Raw genomic sequence first — 16279 nt, forward strand, 5'->3', positions numbered from 1 at the left:
TCTCAGGTCCGGGTCCCAGGTAGGGCAAATCATTCCCAGGGTCAGCAAGCTGTGAATCTTTCCAGGAAGAGCCTGGCCACAGACAGCACTATTAACACATACTGAGTAAGAGACACAGGCAGGCAACATCTCTTTGACAGACCTTTATTAGCAGACTGTTCCCTACATGAAGAATCTGAGTTAGATTTGCATTATAACAATTTGTGGTTACAGCTACAGAGACAGTTGTCATTTTGCATTGATTTTTGCACTCTGAATATTCCCATTAGGCCACACTGGTAAGAAGGAGCCACTGCAGAATTTATGGCAGATCTCAAAAAAGGGGGGGATGGAAAAAAAATCGTATCAGTAATCTAGATACCAGGTTAGGTTTCCACATGGCTAACTACTGACAACACTGGATAGTCAATGTAGAAAAGCTCACCTGGAAGGCTCTCCACAAACCACCAAAATATGTCAGCCAAAAAGCAGCTGCTGAATGCTAACAAATCCCTTCCCAATTTCCCAAACTTCTCCACAGTGCCCGTTGCCATGTGAAAAGCACTGGCTCAGCAGTGGGATCTGCTGACTCAGCTTCAAAGCACAACCGCAGCAGCTTGTGTCCAAATCCAAGTTTCTTTCCATCTCTCTGGAAAGATGTACTTTTTTTTTTTTTTTTAGTCCCTGAGATTTCTCCCCTCCCCCCTTACCTAATAATTCCCCAAAAATCCTCTCAATTAGCCGTTGTGCCATCCAACATGCACAGACCTTCTACTTCCCAACTTCGGCCATCCACCTGAAACCCACTCAGCCACATACAGAGGCAATTCCAAAATAAGGCAAGCCTCACATTGCACCATCTTCTCCTCATCCCAATGGACTGCCTCCTCACTAGTTCCCTTCTCTCCCATGGCTTCTTACTGCAGAATTTCTCTGGGCTGAGGTCCTCTAGCAACAACCCCAGATGTGGGAAAGGCAGCTCAAGCCCCAGAGAGAAGGAACACTAGTGACTTCAGCGTCCTTCCCCACAACTCAGCTGTGTGATGTAACAGAACAAACAGAGAACTTTTAAAAACAGGAGAAACACAAGCACAGTAACAATATTTAAACAAGTCTATAAAAATAGTTTGACATAACTCTGTTCAAATAAATACAAAATAAATATGCTTTAAGCAGTAAAACAGTGGAATGCAACGCTGGTCCATTTTGCCCAAAATGAAAAGTTGAATGAGGATCTCCCAGGCCTCAGAAGCCTGATCCTAACAACTAAAGTAGCCCATAATGCAGCCAGAGAAATTTTAAAGCCATCTCTTTCCCTTAGCCTTATGAAAAGCACCCTTTGAAAGAAAAGCAAGCAGTTGTCTCCAGGACTGAAAATGCACCTCTCCCAATGACAACTAGCCCCTCTTCCAAACACCCCTTCCCACAGCAGATGTACTCCTGGCTTGGAGACTCCATCCCTCTAATGCAAACCTGAACAATCACTCTACAAAGAGGTCTAAAGAGATAGATAGCAGCGTAGGCACAGGGTTTGGAAAAGGTCCATCATCTAGCCTTGGCACCAGGTAGAAAGAAATTCAGAGATCCATGCAATGCTGCACAGGGGCTCTTGTGCTGTGCTGGGAGCACAACTGCACAAGAGCAGTGAAATATTGTCATTTATTCATGTCACTAAAGCCATGCATCAAGGTGCCAGTCCATCCAGGGCTCTCTAGCCTTCTTCCCCTTTCCAAGCCCCTGCTGAGTATAAGACAAGCCAGTTCCAGCATGCAAAGGATACAGGCATGCAGGCTCTAGTCTGCTGCTTCTGTTAGTAAGTGCATCTTGTTAGTGGATTTATGAGACACACTTAAACCTATAAAAAAATAAATAATCCTAATTCTTGACCAGGCTGGCCTAAGTAATCTTCAGCCTGACTGGATTAAACCACTGCCCACCAGCCCTCAAAAAAACAGTATAGTTCAAAGTTACATTTCATGTCAAGTTTTGGAAGCAGAACATGAATGTCTCCTACCCAAAAGAATATATGTAAACATAATAAACAAGCCTGGTGTGGCAGCAGCTCCTACACAAGGTTTTTACAAATTTAAACAGTGGGTAGGAAGTTAAACAACTGAATGGAAAAGAAGCTCTTTCAGCAAGTCAGAAGGTGCTCATCCACTGGCAAACAGCTCTGTACATGTAATATGCTGAAAGCAGACCTGTTCCCCAAATCCTTGCTACTTTGTTATACTGCTGGGAACTGACACCAGCAATTCACACACTTAGGTTCTCCCAGCAGCAGATCTCTTTGTCTCCCAAAAGCCCCAACAAAAAGGGCCACATGATAGTTTATGAAAGCTCCAAGTAGCAAGATGGCAAAGGACACCAGATCCTCCCCTCACCCTTACTGACTCACACACTATCTGAGATTTCACAGCTTTGCTTAGTCAGCTTAGTGTCAACACATTCACAGAATGAGAGATGGCTATACGTCTTGGGATTACAGCCCAAGATTTCAGAGTTCAAAGTCCTCAGCATCTCCTGGTCACCGTGACTGCACACCCAGAGTCATCTTCAAGTTTTCATAAACCACGTAGCTGATGCTTACAGCTGGGATCACCTTCATAAAGTTCGGGGCTAGACCTCGGTAGAGACCAAATGCTCCCTCCGTCTTCAGAATGTGTTTGAACAGTCCCCTCATTGTCACTTCTGGAGCACCCTCAACTGAAGCTGCAATGGGAAAAGCAACCATAAACAACATAGCCTACCTGGTAAAACACTTCAAAGAAAGACCCATCTCAAAGAGCAGTTTTGATTCATGCATGTTCACAGACCAAAGGTGTTTCATGAGGGACAGCAACTGACTAAGCAGCAAGACATGGCTATGCTACACATCACAGCCATTTTCCTAAACCGCTCTTCAGAGGCCTTCGCCCCAAAACTCTGAGTTTATTGTCCTGGAGGTGCCTGATTCCAAATGCTAAGGGCAGCACAAAGTCCATTGTCCTCTTGCAGTGTGGCAAACAGCTACTGTTCAGGCTAATTAAGGCTGCTGTTGCAATGTTTACACTAGCAGACCTTTACCCTGCTCAGACAGTAACAGCAGTTCACACACTACTCCAGAGTTCCCAGAAGTTCTTACCTTGAGCCTGCATGCGTGTCCTCACTAGAGCCAAGGGATAACTGGCAAGCTGTCCACATGTACTAGAGATGGTGCCACAGGCCAACAGAACAAAAACTCCAGGATCAGCACTGTTGACAGCATAGCGTTGCAGCCAGGCATTTTTTAGTGTCTGGAGGAAACAAGCCAGATGTTAGCAACGAAGATGTAATCAGAAGGATATCAGATTACTTAAGATCAGTCTAGAATAAGAGGCACAGGGAAGTATGTACAGTTTCAGCCTGCAGCATCAGGCTTCTCAGATCTTCTTGAATTACTGCTACCTAGGGGGCAAAAAAAACCTTCCTTGATTTTCTATCTCAAATCTCTTAAAAAAATATATATACATATATATATATATATATATATACACACACATATATATATATAATAAATAAGGGACCATGCATGGTGTTGAAAGGAAAGGAAAATCCACTGTACTGGATTATCTTTCAGGCCATTTGGGCTAAAATCCACTTGTGTTCTCTAAGACTTATCAGGAAAGCTTTAAAAATTTAATCAATCTTCTATAGTAACTGACAGGTGTGAAAGTGATAAAACTATGCAAGTAGCACAGACTAACAAAGGGTTAAAGGCTTCATACCTCATAGACTGCCAGGTCAATACCAGCATATGGAATGATTCCTAGCATATTGGGGATGTAGCCTTTGTAGAATGCAGCCATTCCTTCCTTTGACAGGATGTTTTTGGCACAGTCCAACATGCCTGAATATTGTCCTGTCTTTCGTAGAGCCATCCGTGTTTTCAGAACCTAGAAGACAAGAATAAATGCCGTGAAGACCAACAAAAGCATCAATGGGAGGGAAAGGTAGAGCCAATGTTATTCTTAGAAGAAAGAGTGCTAGGAGTACAGCAAGTGACATGTAAGCAGCGTTACTTAGCATCATCTTCAAGAACCCATTAAGCAAGCTATCATAGAGCTGATGTTCTACCCTTATTTTCCCATCTCGGCACCTTTCCATGAACCCTCGTGGACTGCACTACCTGCCTTACCTCCATTGGGTAGATGCTGCTCTGCGCAATGGCCCCAGCCAGAGAACCAGCTAACAGTCGCTCATGAATCCTCAGCATTTCCTGGTCAGTACCAATGAACCTCTTAATCTGCAGGGGTAAAGAAGCAAAAAAACATTGAGGCTCACTGATTGTATCCCAGCCTTCCTCTTTCTCATGAGGCAGATCAAAACCTTGTCCTATCACAGACCCCTCTGCAGTGAGGCTTCTCCATGCTCTTTTACTGACCTGCTCATAGGCCATGAATTTAATGGCAGATTCTGGTGCTATCTTCAACACATTAATGCCATTCCCCCGCCACAGTGACCTTGTTCCACCCTCTCGGATCATTTGAGTAAAACCGCCAATGATGCACATGTTGTTACTGCGGGAGGCATGAACCTGGAGGAGAGAGAGAGCACAAGCTTGGATCAGCTCCAGTCCTGATTACGACAGTACTACGTTCTTCCGTAATCCTGGGACAAAAGGGCACTTTTTATTTGCCCAGAGATTTACCAAGGCTTTAATCCCTTCCAGATAACTTTTACAATAGGAAAGCAAGCCTCTTTTCCTTTTTGCAAAGCCTGATGTTAGTTGACCAATGAATTTAATCAATATCTCCCTCTGGAATGGGAAGAAGGGTGAAATTAGCAACTCCCATACCTAGCCTAGGGCTAGCTACCCAGAATGATCAACTTCTCAGCTGACTCAAGAGCAGGTACAATGACAAAGCAGTTTAAAATAATTTTTTGTAATTCCTTTCTAATATTGCTTATACTTATATTAAGTTCCAGCTTCATCACTGACCAGCACAGCTACTTTCTTCTGGGTCTTTCAAGGGAACACAAGACTTGAACCCATTTCAACAAAATCCAAGTTCTCCAGTACTCTAAACTGCAAAGCTCTATTGACAATTCTAGTATATCCATCTCCCTAAACCTTCTCTACATCTTTTCTAGTCAGTGAAGAAAAACTTTTGAACATGACTTTAACAACTCAAATAATTCAAAAAGCTTTCAAAAAATGCCAACATAGGAGCAAGGTGATTGATCCCAGCCCAAGTGCTGTACTGTGCTGACGGACATTATCATCTCCTAGGCATCAGTTGGGCCACAAAAGTAAATCAAAGAATCAGCCAGGGTATTCAGACAAACTGAAATTGTTCCATCATACCTGCATGAGCACTTTCAGGCGGTCCAAGGGAGCTGTGCAGGTTCTGGACACTGCACCTGCGCCTCCACCTGCAACCAGGTGTCTCCACCACATTCCTGTCTGCCTCTCTTCCACTGTGAACTCATCAGGGACAGTCAAATTCTCTCCTACATCAAAGATCTGCAAAAGCATAAGGTGTCAAAAAGTGTTTGATCATCCAGCAATCTTGCCAAAGTTTTATTGCTCTTTATCAGCGCTAAATGTTGAAGCACTAAATATGCTTATTTCAAATCAGCAGCTTATCTATAACTGTTAGCTGCTGTATCTAGCTGCAGGCAATGCCACTGCTAGAGAACACTCAGCATGTCACAAGCAGACCCTTCGCATTTAGAGATTTCTGTCCAGGAAGCTGGAAACTGCTGAACACTTACCTGTATTAAAATACTGTGGATCACACTAATGAACAAAATGATTAACTATGGGCAGCCGCATGGGGAAAAAGCTGGACCACTCTGGAATCTTCTGAGCTTACAGCTAGCTTAATCTTGTTACAAGCTATACATAACATATTAGATAAATATCTCCAGGAAGGACGGCTGCCTGTTATATCAGTTTATCAGTTTCTAGTCTTGACAGGTTCTGAACTAGCAGAAGCTGGCCAGTGGTATGAGCTTTCAGAGGTGTAAGCAAAGTGAACAAGCTCACCAGCCTGCAGAACGTGCAGTTGTTATCACGTGTGCCAGGGATAGATGGCAAAAAACAGGACAGGACAGGAAGTGATTTGGCTTCTAGGGCTACAAGACAGCTACTGAACCATGAAGAGAAAGATAGACAGTGCTGATAGCACTCCTGAGGGCTAGAACTCTCATGAAAAAGCTGGGAAAAGATTAAGACCTATTAGGGAGGAGGTATCATTTCTTACCGTAGAATGCTTCCAGTACAGGATGATTTCAGGAATGTTCTCCACTGGGTGCAACAGGTGATAGTCTCGCCACTCGTTCCAATCAATTGTCATTGTCCCGTTTTTATCCATGCTAAAAAGATTTACCAGGAGATGAGCACAGACTCCCACAGGAGACCAATTCCTCCTCCCCTTCCCTTTTAGTACTCAGGCCTATAACAAAAGTCTTTGCAAAGCAGCTACCAAAAGCCTTCTAGAGAAAGACACAAGACAAAGTTAGGGAATCTTCACCAAACAATACAGGGAGTCAAGACATGGGCTCCCTTTTCTTCCTCTCTCCCCATTAACTGAACCATAGGAGTTGTTGCTCCCCCTCCTACCAAAGTTAGACCAACATAACTGACACTGAAGGGAAAGTAATACTTACTAGGTGACAGGACCCCAGAAGTGTCCCGTCCTTATTCTGACAGACAGGCAAACAGACAGAGGGAAGGTTGCAGAGGAAAGAAAGAGGAAAAAACAGCACAAATAAGTGGTTGTTCACATGTTAGTGCCACATGCATAAAGCACTCAGCATTTCCATATAGCAACTGCACAGTCTCTCTCCAAAGCAGCAAGCTCAGGGCAACAGGACAATCAGACAGGGATGCAAAGAGGGTCAGGTGTAAGCCCCTTCCCACAACAGGGCAGCAAGATAGATTCTGACAGTAACTCTCCATAACGCATTACACCACCATAAGTTTTAATTCATGAAAAATCAAGATGAAGAATAAGCAAAAAGGGAGAAGCCAAAGTCTCTGGAAAGTATGTGCAGGGCAGAATGAGGAGACATGTACCATATCCTTACACTTCCATCTAACTTCCTCTGTTCGGTAAAACATAAGAACCAGCTGAATCCTCACCTCTTGAGTATTTTCTCAGCCTGCTGCTCAGAGATCTTGACTCCCAGATCCCGAAGAGACTGCACAATCTCCTGGGCATCAATACGGCCTGCAAAGATAAGTCACTGAACTCAAGTATATGTACTATAAGCTAACATAATCAGATGTACTATTCGTGAATATGAGAAAGGTGTTTACCATCATTCTTCTTATCCAAACTCTTGAAGACCAGTCTCAGCTTCTTCTCGTGATCTTGGAGATAGTGAACAAACTCCTCAAAGTCCAGTTGCCCATCAAGATCTTTGTCTCCAGCCTTCACGATTTTCTGTTGGGAAGATAATCAAACTGTCAGCTCCTCAGTTCAGACAGATTTGACCCTTCTTCCACCATACCTAAAGATCATTTCCTAGATGACTTGGCTTTCCAACTAGAAAGTAGCAGACAGACCTATGATAACTCTAAAAGTTTAAATGCAGCTGTAGCGCAGAAGAAAAGTCACCTGCTTCCAGGTAGCCCTCTCCCAAAGCTAGTTGCACAGACCAAATACCTCATGTTCCTATCAGGGTACTTTGCTAGTATCATGTATCTAATCTCAGACCTGTATCTTGTATAACACCCTGCATAACACAGTTAAAGAACCTCCACATGGATGAAATTTTAGGCAAATCTGTTGCCTCATAAGCGAGCCACAAAACTTCAGACAATAAAAACGCCTGAATGAGAGGAGGAATTTCATGCCCCATATGATGCTTAAAGTAGTAAGCTACCTCTGGCAACAGCCAGCTCCAACCAGAAAAAAGCTGTGCAGCTCCAGTGGACGCAGCCAGAGATAAAAAAAAAAAAACTCCTATGAACTGGTTTAGGTATCCTGCAGGTATGTGCTTTAACTATAGAAGTTCCTGTGAGATAAATTTAGAACAAGAAAAGGCTTTTAATAGGACACGGCTTAGAATAAGATCAGACTGTCAGACATCTGGGACAACGCAGAGAACTGAAGAATTAACTGCACTCCTCGTGAGGCAACAGCATATGGACCGTCCTATCTGAGGACACATAGCTGCTCATTAACAGGGCAGGTGATCTCTAGACCACAGGAATGTGGCTCAGGGAGTTCCTACTCCCTTTCTCGTTCAGTCGGTTTCTTTTGACAGCCTAAAAGTCTTTTTCAACATGAATCAGTGACCAACACTAGACAAGGTGCAATTCAGTCCATTTCACCCATATTCTGGTCTTAACTCTTGTAATGTCTATGCGAACAACAGGTGGGCCGTTCAGGGAGCTCTGAACTAGAAATCAAACATCATACTAACCCTCTATTCACCAGTATTTAGGTAGACCTCAGCTTATTACGATATTTCCTCTGTCTGTGAGGGCACAGCCTTTCATAAGCCATGAGCCTTTACTTCAGTGCCGTATTAAGCGATGTTAATACTAAGAACTTCACCTTCAACATTCTGTTGTCTCCCTCCTGCCCTATCAATAAGGTCACTTTAGCCCTGATGCTATTAAGATTATCCCTAATCATTTTATGAACCTGAAGTTAGGGAGTGCTGTTCCAGCCACAGTGACCTTTGAGATGTACGCAGTATTCTTAAGCTGTAGTTTCTCATATGACTGTTGTAAAGTTCACAGATGACCCCACATTCAACTTGTAGGCTAAAGATAGGCACCTCTCACATGTCAGCAGACTGGCCTTCAAAAGCTGATTCAGGGCTTCCCTCTAACTGGTAACCCCCAACCCGTTCACAGCCATTCGTAACTCAGAGGCACTATGAAAGAGCTGCAACCGTGCAACCGCTCCCGTACTCTCAGTACTCCCCTAACAACAGTAGGGATGTTTAATGCGTGATAGAAAACTGCATCTGACAAAAGCAGTCCTGCTCAGCTAGCCTTGCCCCTCCAAATTCACACAGCAAAAATGCTGCAAGTGTGTAGAAGAGTAACTTGCAAAGGCAGCACAGTTACTTCCCTGCATGGGCAAAGGATGAGGATGCCAAGCTCCCAGCATCTTCTCCAGAGACACAAACAAATATCTCCCCATACCTCTTTGCCTTTAATAGCAAATACAAAAACCACCAGAGATTTTTAGTTTGTACCCTGTAGACAGAGCTGCTCATCAACAGTTATGCTTGCTGCAGATGTTCCTGCGGTCACCTGCATAACACACTGCTCCTGTTGCACACTTTGGGACTCCCAAGTGCATCTTTAAGTCTGCTACCTCCCCATTTAGCGTGCGCAAAGATATGAAAAGAGCCTACCAGCTTTGGTGTTTAATAATCACTTGTCTGTGCTCTTGGCAGCACGGTCACGGGTATCATGCCAGTAGCATCACCTTGAAACAAAGGTCTGTGATCCAGAACCTAGAGACCCCTCCACAGACCTCCCTTTTACAGAGAGGGGAAGCAGTCATGCACAGCCTCTCCTAATTAGGTCTATCCACTACTGCCGAACAGTTTGCACTGAACAAGCCTCTGGCTAAGAGCACACATCCGCTCACCTTCGTCTGGGTCAAAACCACATCAGTTTGAGTTAACATAAGATTACACACTTCCCGTCAGAAGTGGGACAGAGGGAGGGGTGCAGAAAAGGAAGAGGATGTGAAAAGTTGAGTCAGTTAAAGCTGAGGAATCCCCAGTTCAGAAAAACCCTTTTAATATTTAGCTGGATTCAAAAATCAACCGGTTTAAACAGTCTTATAGGTACAGAGCTGTGTGAAATTCAAACTGAAGAAATCAAAAAGAAAAAAGGACCATTCTTACCACTGCAGCAACTTCTGCCAAGCGGCTGAAGAAACCTGCCCAGGCTGTATCTACCCATTAACACCACGGCTGTAATGAGCTTCCCCACCCCCCCCCAATCAGCTAGCCACTTTGGGCATTTCAGAATATCACTGTATTGCTCCCTCCCTGCCCTCCCATGAGGTCTTCCCTCTCGGCCATACCTGCTTCCACTGGCGGTAGGTGGAGAACTCCTGGGAGGGAATGAAGAGGCTGAGTCGGAAGATAGATTTGAGTTCAGCCGGCAACCCCTTCGACTCAAAGTATTCGAACTCCGTCTGGGACTCCCCTAACATAGGCACGTACAGACAGAGACAGAGCATCTTTGAGCCGGAGACTCAGCTGCCTCCTATTCAGACAGACAGGGAAGGGAAGCAAAACTGAATGATTCCCCTGAGCTAATTTCAGTGCGTGGTGGAAAGGAAATGCTAGCGAGTCTCATGACACACGCCTATGAGCTATGCCGGCTCCGGCGCTATTGGCTGTACAAGCCCTGCCCTTCTACTTAAAAAGGAAGCTGGAGTCGCACAGTCCCACCCGCTGCTGCCAGCCAGACACCGGATCCGGCGGAGGCATGTGAGCTGCCTCCCCTTGCTCAACAGCAGGCTCCCATTAAGCCTCGGAGCCCTTACATCACCCTCGCAGCAAGTTAACTCTTCCTGGCTTCTCATCCAGCCCAAGAGGCTTTGGGCCACATGCGAGATGTTCACCTGCCGTCCCTTCCATCAAATCAGTCCTCTCTGATCCTGTTCTCATCCTTCTAGGGGTTTATGTGCACAGCGCAGTAGGAACCAGTTTGGATCATAAACTCTCCCATCATGAAACAAAGGGATTGTCACCGTCTTCCTCTTCACTTCCCCAAAACTCTTCCTCTAAACCACACTAGAGGACAGGATACCATCCACTTACTGCTTTCCTACCCCATTGGGGACACAGAGCTTCAACAAAAGCCTCAAAAATCCGTTTTTGTTAAGATTGCTTGGCTGTGCCAGAGCTGAATGACTTTGAGTTGAGAGTTAAAAAAAAAAAAAAAAAAAAAAAAAAAAGTGCCTGCTAGGAGCAGGCAACCCATGTATGTATCAAGTTCTGCTTCGCAGCACTCAGGAATTATTAATGTAGTAAATGAAGTGTTTGGAGGTCTGCCATTAAGCTGCATACCAAAGAAATCATCAAAATCAAGGGCAGGCTTCAGAATAGACCTAGTCGCTTCGAAGCGTAGCCAAGCGTCCACACAGCAGTTACGACAGCGTGCCAGTTTTTTCTCCTCTCCCAGCAGCAATTAAACATTTCAATTGATCATGCATTATAATGAAAAGTTGCCTGTGCAGAACATTTTCCAGTTTCTACCATTTAACAGTTTAACTACGTTGTAAGTGAGTCTGAGCTTCACAGAGAATAGGTCAGGCTGAAGAGGGGGGTGGCACATGCATCGTTAACTGTGGATATAATTACAGGCTTCCGAACATTTAGTGTTGTTCGATGCATGGGATAACACTCAGCGCTACAGTGGGGATAACGAAGGAAAAGCACGTCAGGCTGGGAATTCTGCTCAGTTACAGGACTCCCAGTTGTAACGTGACATGTAAAACAAAGTTGCGGCCTCAATATTTGCCAAGAGAGGTTACCGTATGAGAGAGATGCGAGAATAAATAACTGATAACCAGTTCTCCAAAACACCATAATCCTGTCTGCGCTTGAAGTAACTAAGCATGTTTGCTAAACTGGTCTAAGCCAGCCCAGCTAACAGCTTTCCCTGCCTCTGCGGACGCAGCAACGTTATCTTGTGTTTGCTCTGTTTGAGCAGGTTGCCCGGCCAGTGCAAAGTTCATTAAGCATTCTCCTCCTCGGGTCCTAATGCACAAGGGGCCTTTACATCTTTACCATGGTATTTTGTTCTTCAGATTTAAAAAAAGTCCTTAGCTGTTTGCAGAACTGCACGTCGATTACATGAATTGGGAATATTTAATCTGAGGCTTTATTTCACAGATTTTTAAAAAAGCTTAATAGAACACGACTCGTAGCCGTTTGGTACCCCTGAGCACCACGACCTCCACAGGGCTCTCACGCCCTCCCCCAGCCATCTCGCCTACCATGCCACCAGCGCCGCGTTACCTAACCGGGCTTAACCTACTCCCTTGCTGACGTCTCTCTGCACAAAATACCACGATCTTCTCAGGGAATCCAGATCCTCTTAAAGATCAGCTGCAGCAGCTCGCGATTTACCTGCCAACAGCCCAGCCCAGCCTTCCCACCAAGCCTTGCCGCAAGCACCAGCCCAACGGCACCCAGGGCTGGCCGAAAGCAAAGGCCTTTGGCAGCCTGACCGAGGCCAGCGGCCTCCCCCCACCGGCCTCGGGTATTAAGTGAGCAAATTAACTTCAGATTTGCTCCAGCGAGCATTAAGACCCTCCGCGCTCCTTCCCACAAGCTGCCACGCATCATTGTTAGAGCTGCTTGGCAGCTCCGTTGCCATGCCAACATGATGCAGATTTTCCTAATAAACTCCATCCACAGTTGGCAGCTAGAGACAAAAGGCAAAATCTGCACATTTTAGGAAAGAAAGTCCTTCTACCTACGTCAGAGGAAACGAGAGAGGTAATGAGGCTAAGAAAGTGGATTTTAAGCAGGGTATTAATTACAGGACAGTGAGCTAAGAAGGAGAGAGAGATTGTAAGTGAAGTTTATACCAGCTACTATAGTCATAATGAAAGGAATTAAAAAAAAAAAATTTAGCAAGCTTGTAGAGTTCGTTAAACGAACAGAATGGCAAGCCTAGAAGTACTACGGCTAGACAGCCCTGCAGAGCTGCAGTGCTCAGCGCGGCTCGGACGCAGCGAGCAGGGGTCCCGGCGGCCTCGCGCTGCGGCCAGGCCCGCGCCCCGACCCCTGCGGGGTGTCCAGCTGTGTCAGCCAGTCCTAGGGACTACGCACACTACATCCTTTAACAGCAGACTGTCTTTTCTCTGACAAACCAAGGACAGGGCAGAGAGCCATGAAGAAAACTGCAAACTCATTTTCCAGTTTCTTCACAGGATCTGGCTTAGTTAAATGCTGCCTGAGTTATGCATTTCAACATCCTGCCATTTAAATGTTAACCTCTCCAAGTTACTTGTACTCTGCTAGGCATCTGCTTCATCACCAATTTGCTACATCAGTTCCAGAATGCACCTCCCAAAGACAGGATGCAGCCATACAAGGAGCAGGAGAAGTACGCTGTTTAGTTTAGAATTTGCTTTAGTAAGAAAACCCACACCTCTAAAAATATCAAGTGCCAGATTGGGCTGCAGCCAGTTACAGTGTCACAACTCCATTAACTAACATCCTCCCTCAGAGGCAAAATAGTTTTCTGGACAAGTACTGCATGGGCCAGAGAGGACCACCATTGCTCAAAGTGTTCAGTAGGTCCTGCCTAGCATTTCCTGCTGACTGATATTTTTAATTTCTAGAAACTAGCTTATAATTAATTGCACAGAACAGAAAGTCCTAACAAATCACAGACTAAGAGTGTAAAGGGTATGAAGGGAAGGCAGTTAATCATTTAAGAGACCCCAACAGAGTAAAGAGCAGCAGTTAACCAAGGCTATGCAAGGGGAAGGCAGACATTAGATTAGTATTTGATGTAGAAATAACCACTCCAGGAAAGGTGACCTCTTCCCTGACAACACAGAGATCCAAAGTTACAAGTCCACATGACGACACCGGGGCAGATCATCCCTCTCCTCTGCACACATATCCAGGAGCCAACACATCGCATAACGATGTTTTCTCCCAAACACAGGAGCAACCTCACCCTGAAATGGTTACCCTTAACGGAGAACCTGAGCAGGAACACACCAACGAGTGAGGACTGAACAGCCCTGATAAGAAACACCTCTGACCAAGTTCATCAATATTGTAAATCCCTGACAATACCTAAATTGTCAATGCGTGATGCTTCATGTTTTTAGCAGATAAGTAGAGGCATTTGTATGAAACAAAGTGACAGACCCGTTAAGAGACTTATCCCAAGGTCATAGACATTCAGTGGCAGAGAACAAATCCCTGCATCTCCCACATTTTCTTTAAACACCAAATAACAGTTGTTGCTCATGGTAATTTAGAATCAATGCCTGATGCTGTATTAGATTTTTTCCAGCACTTCTCCTGAAGATGCATAATTAGAACACAGATACATGATCAAGCACAAACAAGCCATTGCAGCTTAACAAGTTACTGTCCTTCAGCCGATCCACAGGATGCAGTGTTAACCTATCTGAATGGTAAGGTAAAACATATTTGCATAATCCTCAGCTGAAGCGCTTTACAATGTCTTACTTTACAACCAGGGCAGGCTAAAATTAGTCACAGCCTTCTAGCAGATGGGCAGTTACTGCCTAAGCTGCAGTAACTCAATTCCATTTTATCACGTCATTATTTTTATCACATGCCCTACACATCTCTCCATTAGCCAATTTCAGGGTTCCTATATAGCAAAGCTTCCCAAGGTCCCACGGGAAAAGGGGAGATTGGCATCAGCTTCCTCCTCCTTTCAGAAAAAGCTTCATTTGCAGGTGTGAACAGACTGACTCTCCCCGACTGTAGGGCTATTGTTCCCCTGGAAGATACCAGAGATCTTCAGCCGCACTCTTCCAAGGTTTTCATCACAACCTCCTTTGGCTCTCTGAGCTTCTGTCCTTTCTCAACCTCTGTGCACAAAAGTCCTCTTCATTTCAACATGTACACGTTTCTCTTTTGGAAAAGATGCACGCTGCTAACTGCTAATGGTAGAAATGAAGGCAAAAGTCCCTGCAGATTTCTCAGTCCGATTCAGACAGGGAGTGGCTTTCATTCTCCACAACGTGAAACGCCACCCTGCCCATTTCCATCCAAACTATCGGCAGAAAGGACTTTAATCCCCCGTATGGCTTCAATCTGCCCATCCCCATTTTGGAGAGAAAGCTTATAGCAACAGCTATGCCTGATTCCTATCGCATAGGCTGGATCCTGCAAGTCACCCACCATTACCACTGCTGCACCCTCCCACAGTATTACTATTCGGGGCTGCCACCACTTGCAGGGGTTATGCCTCACTCTCTCCCCTCTAATCCCTGGTCATGCCTTTGGTCATGAGCCACATGTAGTCACCACTGACTGCACCATCCTCGGGAGGGCTGAACAGCATTGCCTCCCCCGCGGAAATAAACTCGAATCACATTCAGCCAATATTGTGCCATGACTGCAGGCACTAAACTAAGGAGCTTTTGTTCGCCTCCCCCCAGCCAAAGCCTCCGCACTTACTCTCCACCTATTGTGCGCACCCACCACATCCCCTCTTCTCCCACCCCTCGGGAAGTTTCCAGCTTCACACAGATTTCGGACTCTCCCCGTTCCCCAGGGACAGGCTTTCCTGTCTTCCAGGCTGTGCCATTCAAAGAACACTGTCAGTTACTTATTTGCTCAAAACATCCTGATTCCTTGGACTTCCCAGCAGACTGCTAAATTACCAAAGACCCATTCTAGAACATTTTAGGAGCTCTTTTGATCCTCTGCCAGTCTCCAGTGCAGGGAAGGACTCCCCATTAACCTGCACTATCATCCCCTGCCCTCTCAGTTATGCTTATTACAAGTTACCAAGGAACCTTCAGAACCACCCATATTCCCTCATGCCCCTAAAAAGCAATTTTATCCTAAAAAAAAAAAAAAAAAAAAATCATGTCTAAAAGGCTAGGTCATCTCTTCTCTTCCTAGTCATGCCACTGGTCCCCCCACACACACATTTGCCTTTTTAGCAAGCACACACCTTGGACCCTGCTCCTTTTTCCTGTTCCCCTCACTGCCCCCCCAACACACACACACACACAGTGGCTATTTGCACACTCTCTCCGCACCCCCCTACTCGCAGCAGACCACACACTCTGCTAGCATGTGCACCAGCCCCCTGTTCAGGCCCCCTAGATATCCCGTTACCTTTGGAAAATGCTCTGCGGGTCCAACCACCAGTAGGATAGTTGGTCTCCTTTCAGTGGGATCAGTCCCTCTGTCCTGTGGCTTCCCCAACATCTTTGGCCCTTTCTCCCCGGGGCCTGGAAGTGGGGTCGTGTTTCTGGCCTCATCCTCTTTTTCATCTGCAGGACCTTGGCATATGGCCCTGGGAAGGAAGCTAGACAGAAAATGCCAAAGGGTCTGCAGCATTGCTGCTCCAGTGAGCGTCCCAGACAGGGAAACCCTGCGCACTCGGTAGCTGCCTGCTGCCAAGGATGATGTGACTGCACTACCAAGCACCCCGAGATGGGAATCGGCACGGCAGCCAGCAGGAGGTTCAACCCAGCAACTCCACAGGCTCAGATTCTTTACAGACCGCTCCTGCAGACGCTTCCTGCCTTTTGAAATTGCTGCTACTGCAGTCGTGCCTGGCCTGACAAGCAGTTCATTGTACAAGAGCCTCAGAAATCTGATG

The 16279-nt window shown here is 45.6% G+C and overlaps 1 protein-coding gene across 2 annotated transcripts; it reads right to left on the reverse strand.

Annotated features, from left to right (window-relative positions):
• Positions 1-128: 128 nt before the first annotated feature.
• On the reverse strand, positions 129-16073 carry SLC25A25 (solute carrier family 25 member 25). 2 transcript variants are annotated; one of them, XM_062590961.1, is made up of 10 exons: positions 15790-16073; positions 7265-7391; positions 7088-7175; positions 6207-6318; positions 5306-5464; positions 4382-4534; positions 4136-4243; positions 3726-3893; positions 3104-3254; positions 129-2691 (listed from the first exon to the last, which is right to left on the reverse strand). In XM_062590961.1, the coding sequence occupies exons 1-10, from the start codon at positions 16012-16014 to the stop codon at positions 2507-2509; spliced, it is 1476 nt and encodes a 491-aa protein (XP_062446945.1). In that variant the 5' UTR covers positions 16015-16073; the 3' UTR covers positions 129-2506. The 2 variants fall into 2 exon arrangements, with proteins under 2 accessions (XP_062446945.1, XP_062446946.1); XM_062590962.1 differs by lacking the exon at positions 15790-16073 and adding an exon at positions 10008-10277.
• Between the last annotated feature and the right edge of the window lie 206 nt (positions 16074-16279).

Source organism: Rhea pennata, chromosome 18, assembly GCF_028389875.1.
Source record: "Rhea pennata isolate bPtePen1 chromosome 18, bPtePen1.pri, whole genome shotgun sequence".
In the NCBI taxonomy this organism is placed as follows: domain Eukaryota; kingdom Metazoa; phylum Chordata; class Aves; order Rheiformes; family Rheidae; genus Rhea; species Rhea pennata.

Bases quoted from the DNA above. Each gene is read 5' to 3' on its own strand.
- SLC25A25 (XM_062590961.1), bottom strand. From the start codon at position 16,014: ATGCTGCAGACCCTTTGGCATTTTCTGTCTAGCTTCCTTCCCAGGGCC. The intron at 4,244-4,381 runs GTCAGTAAAAGA...TTACCCCTGCAG, and splicing joins AATTCATGGCCTATGAGCAG to ATTAAGAGGTTCATTGGTAC. The intron at 2,692-3,103 runs GTAAGAACTTCT...TTCCCATTGCAG, and splicing joins GACACGCATGCAGGCTCAAG to CTTCAGTTGAGGGTGCTCCA.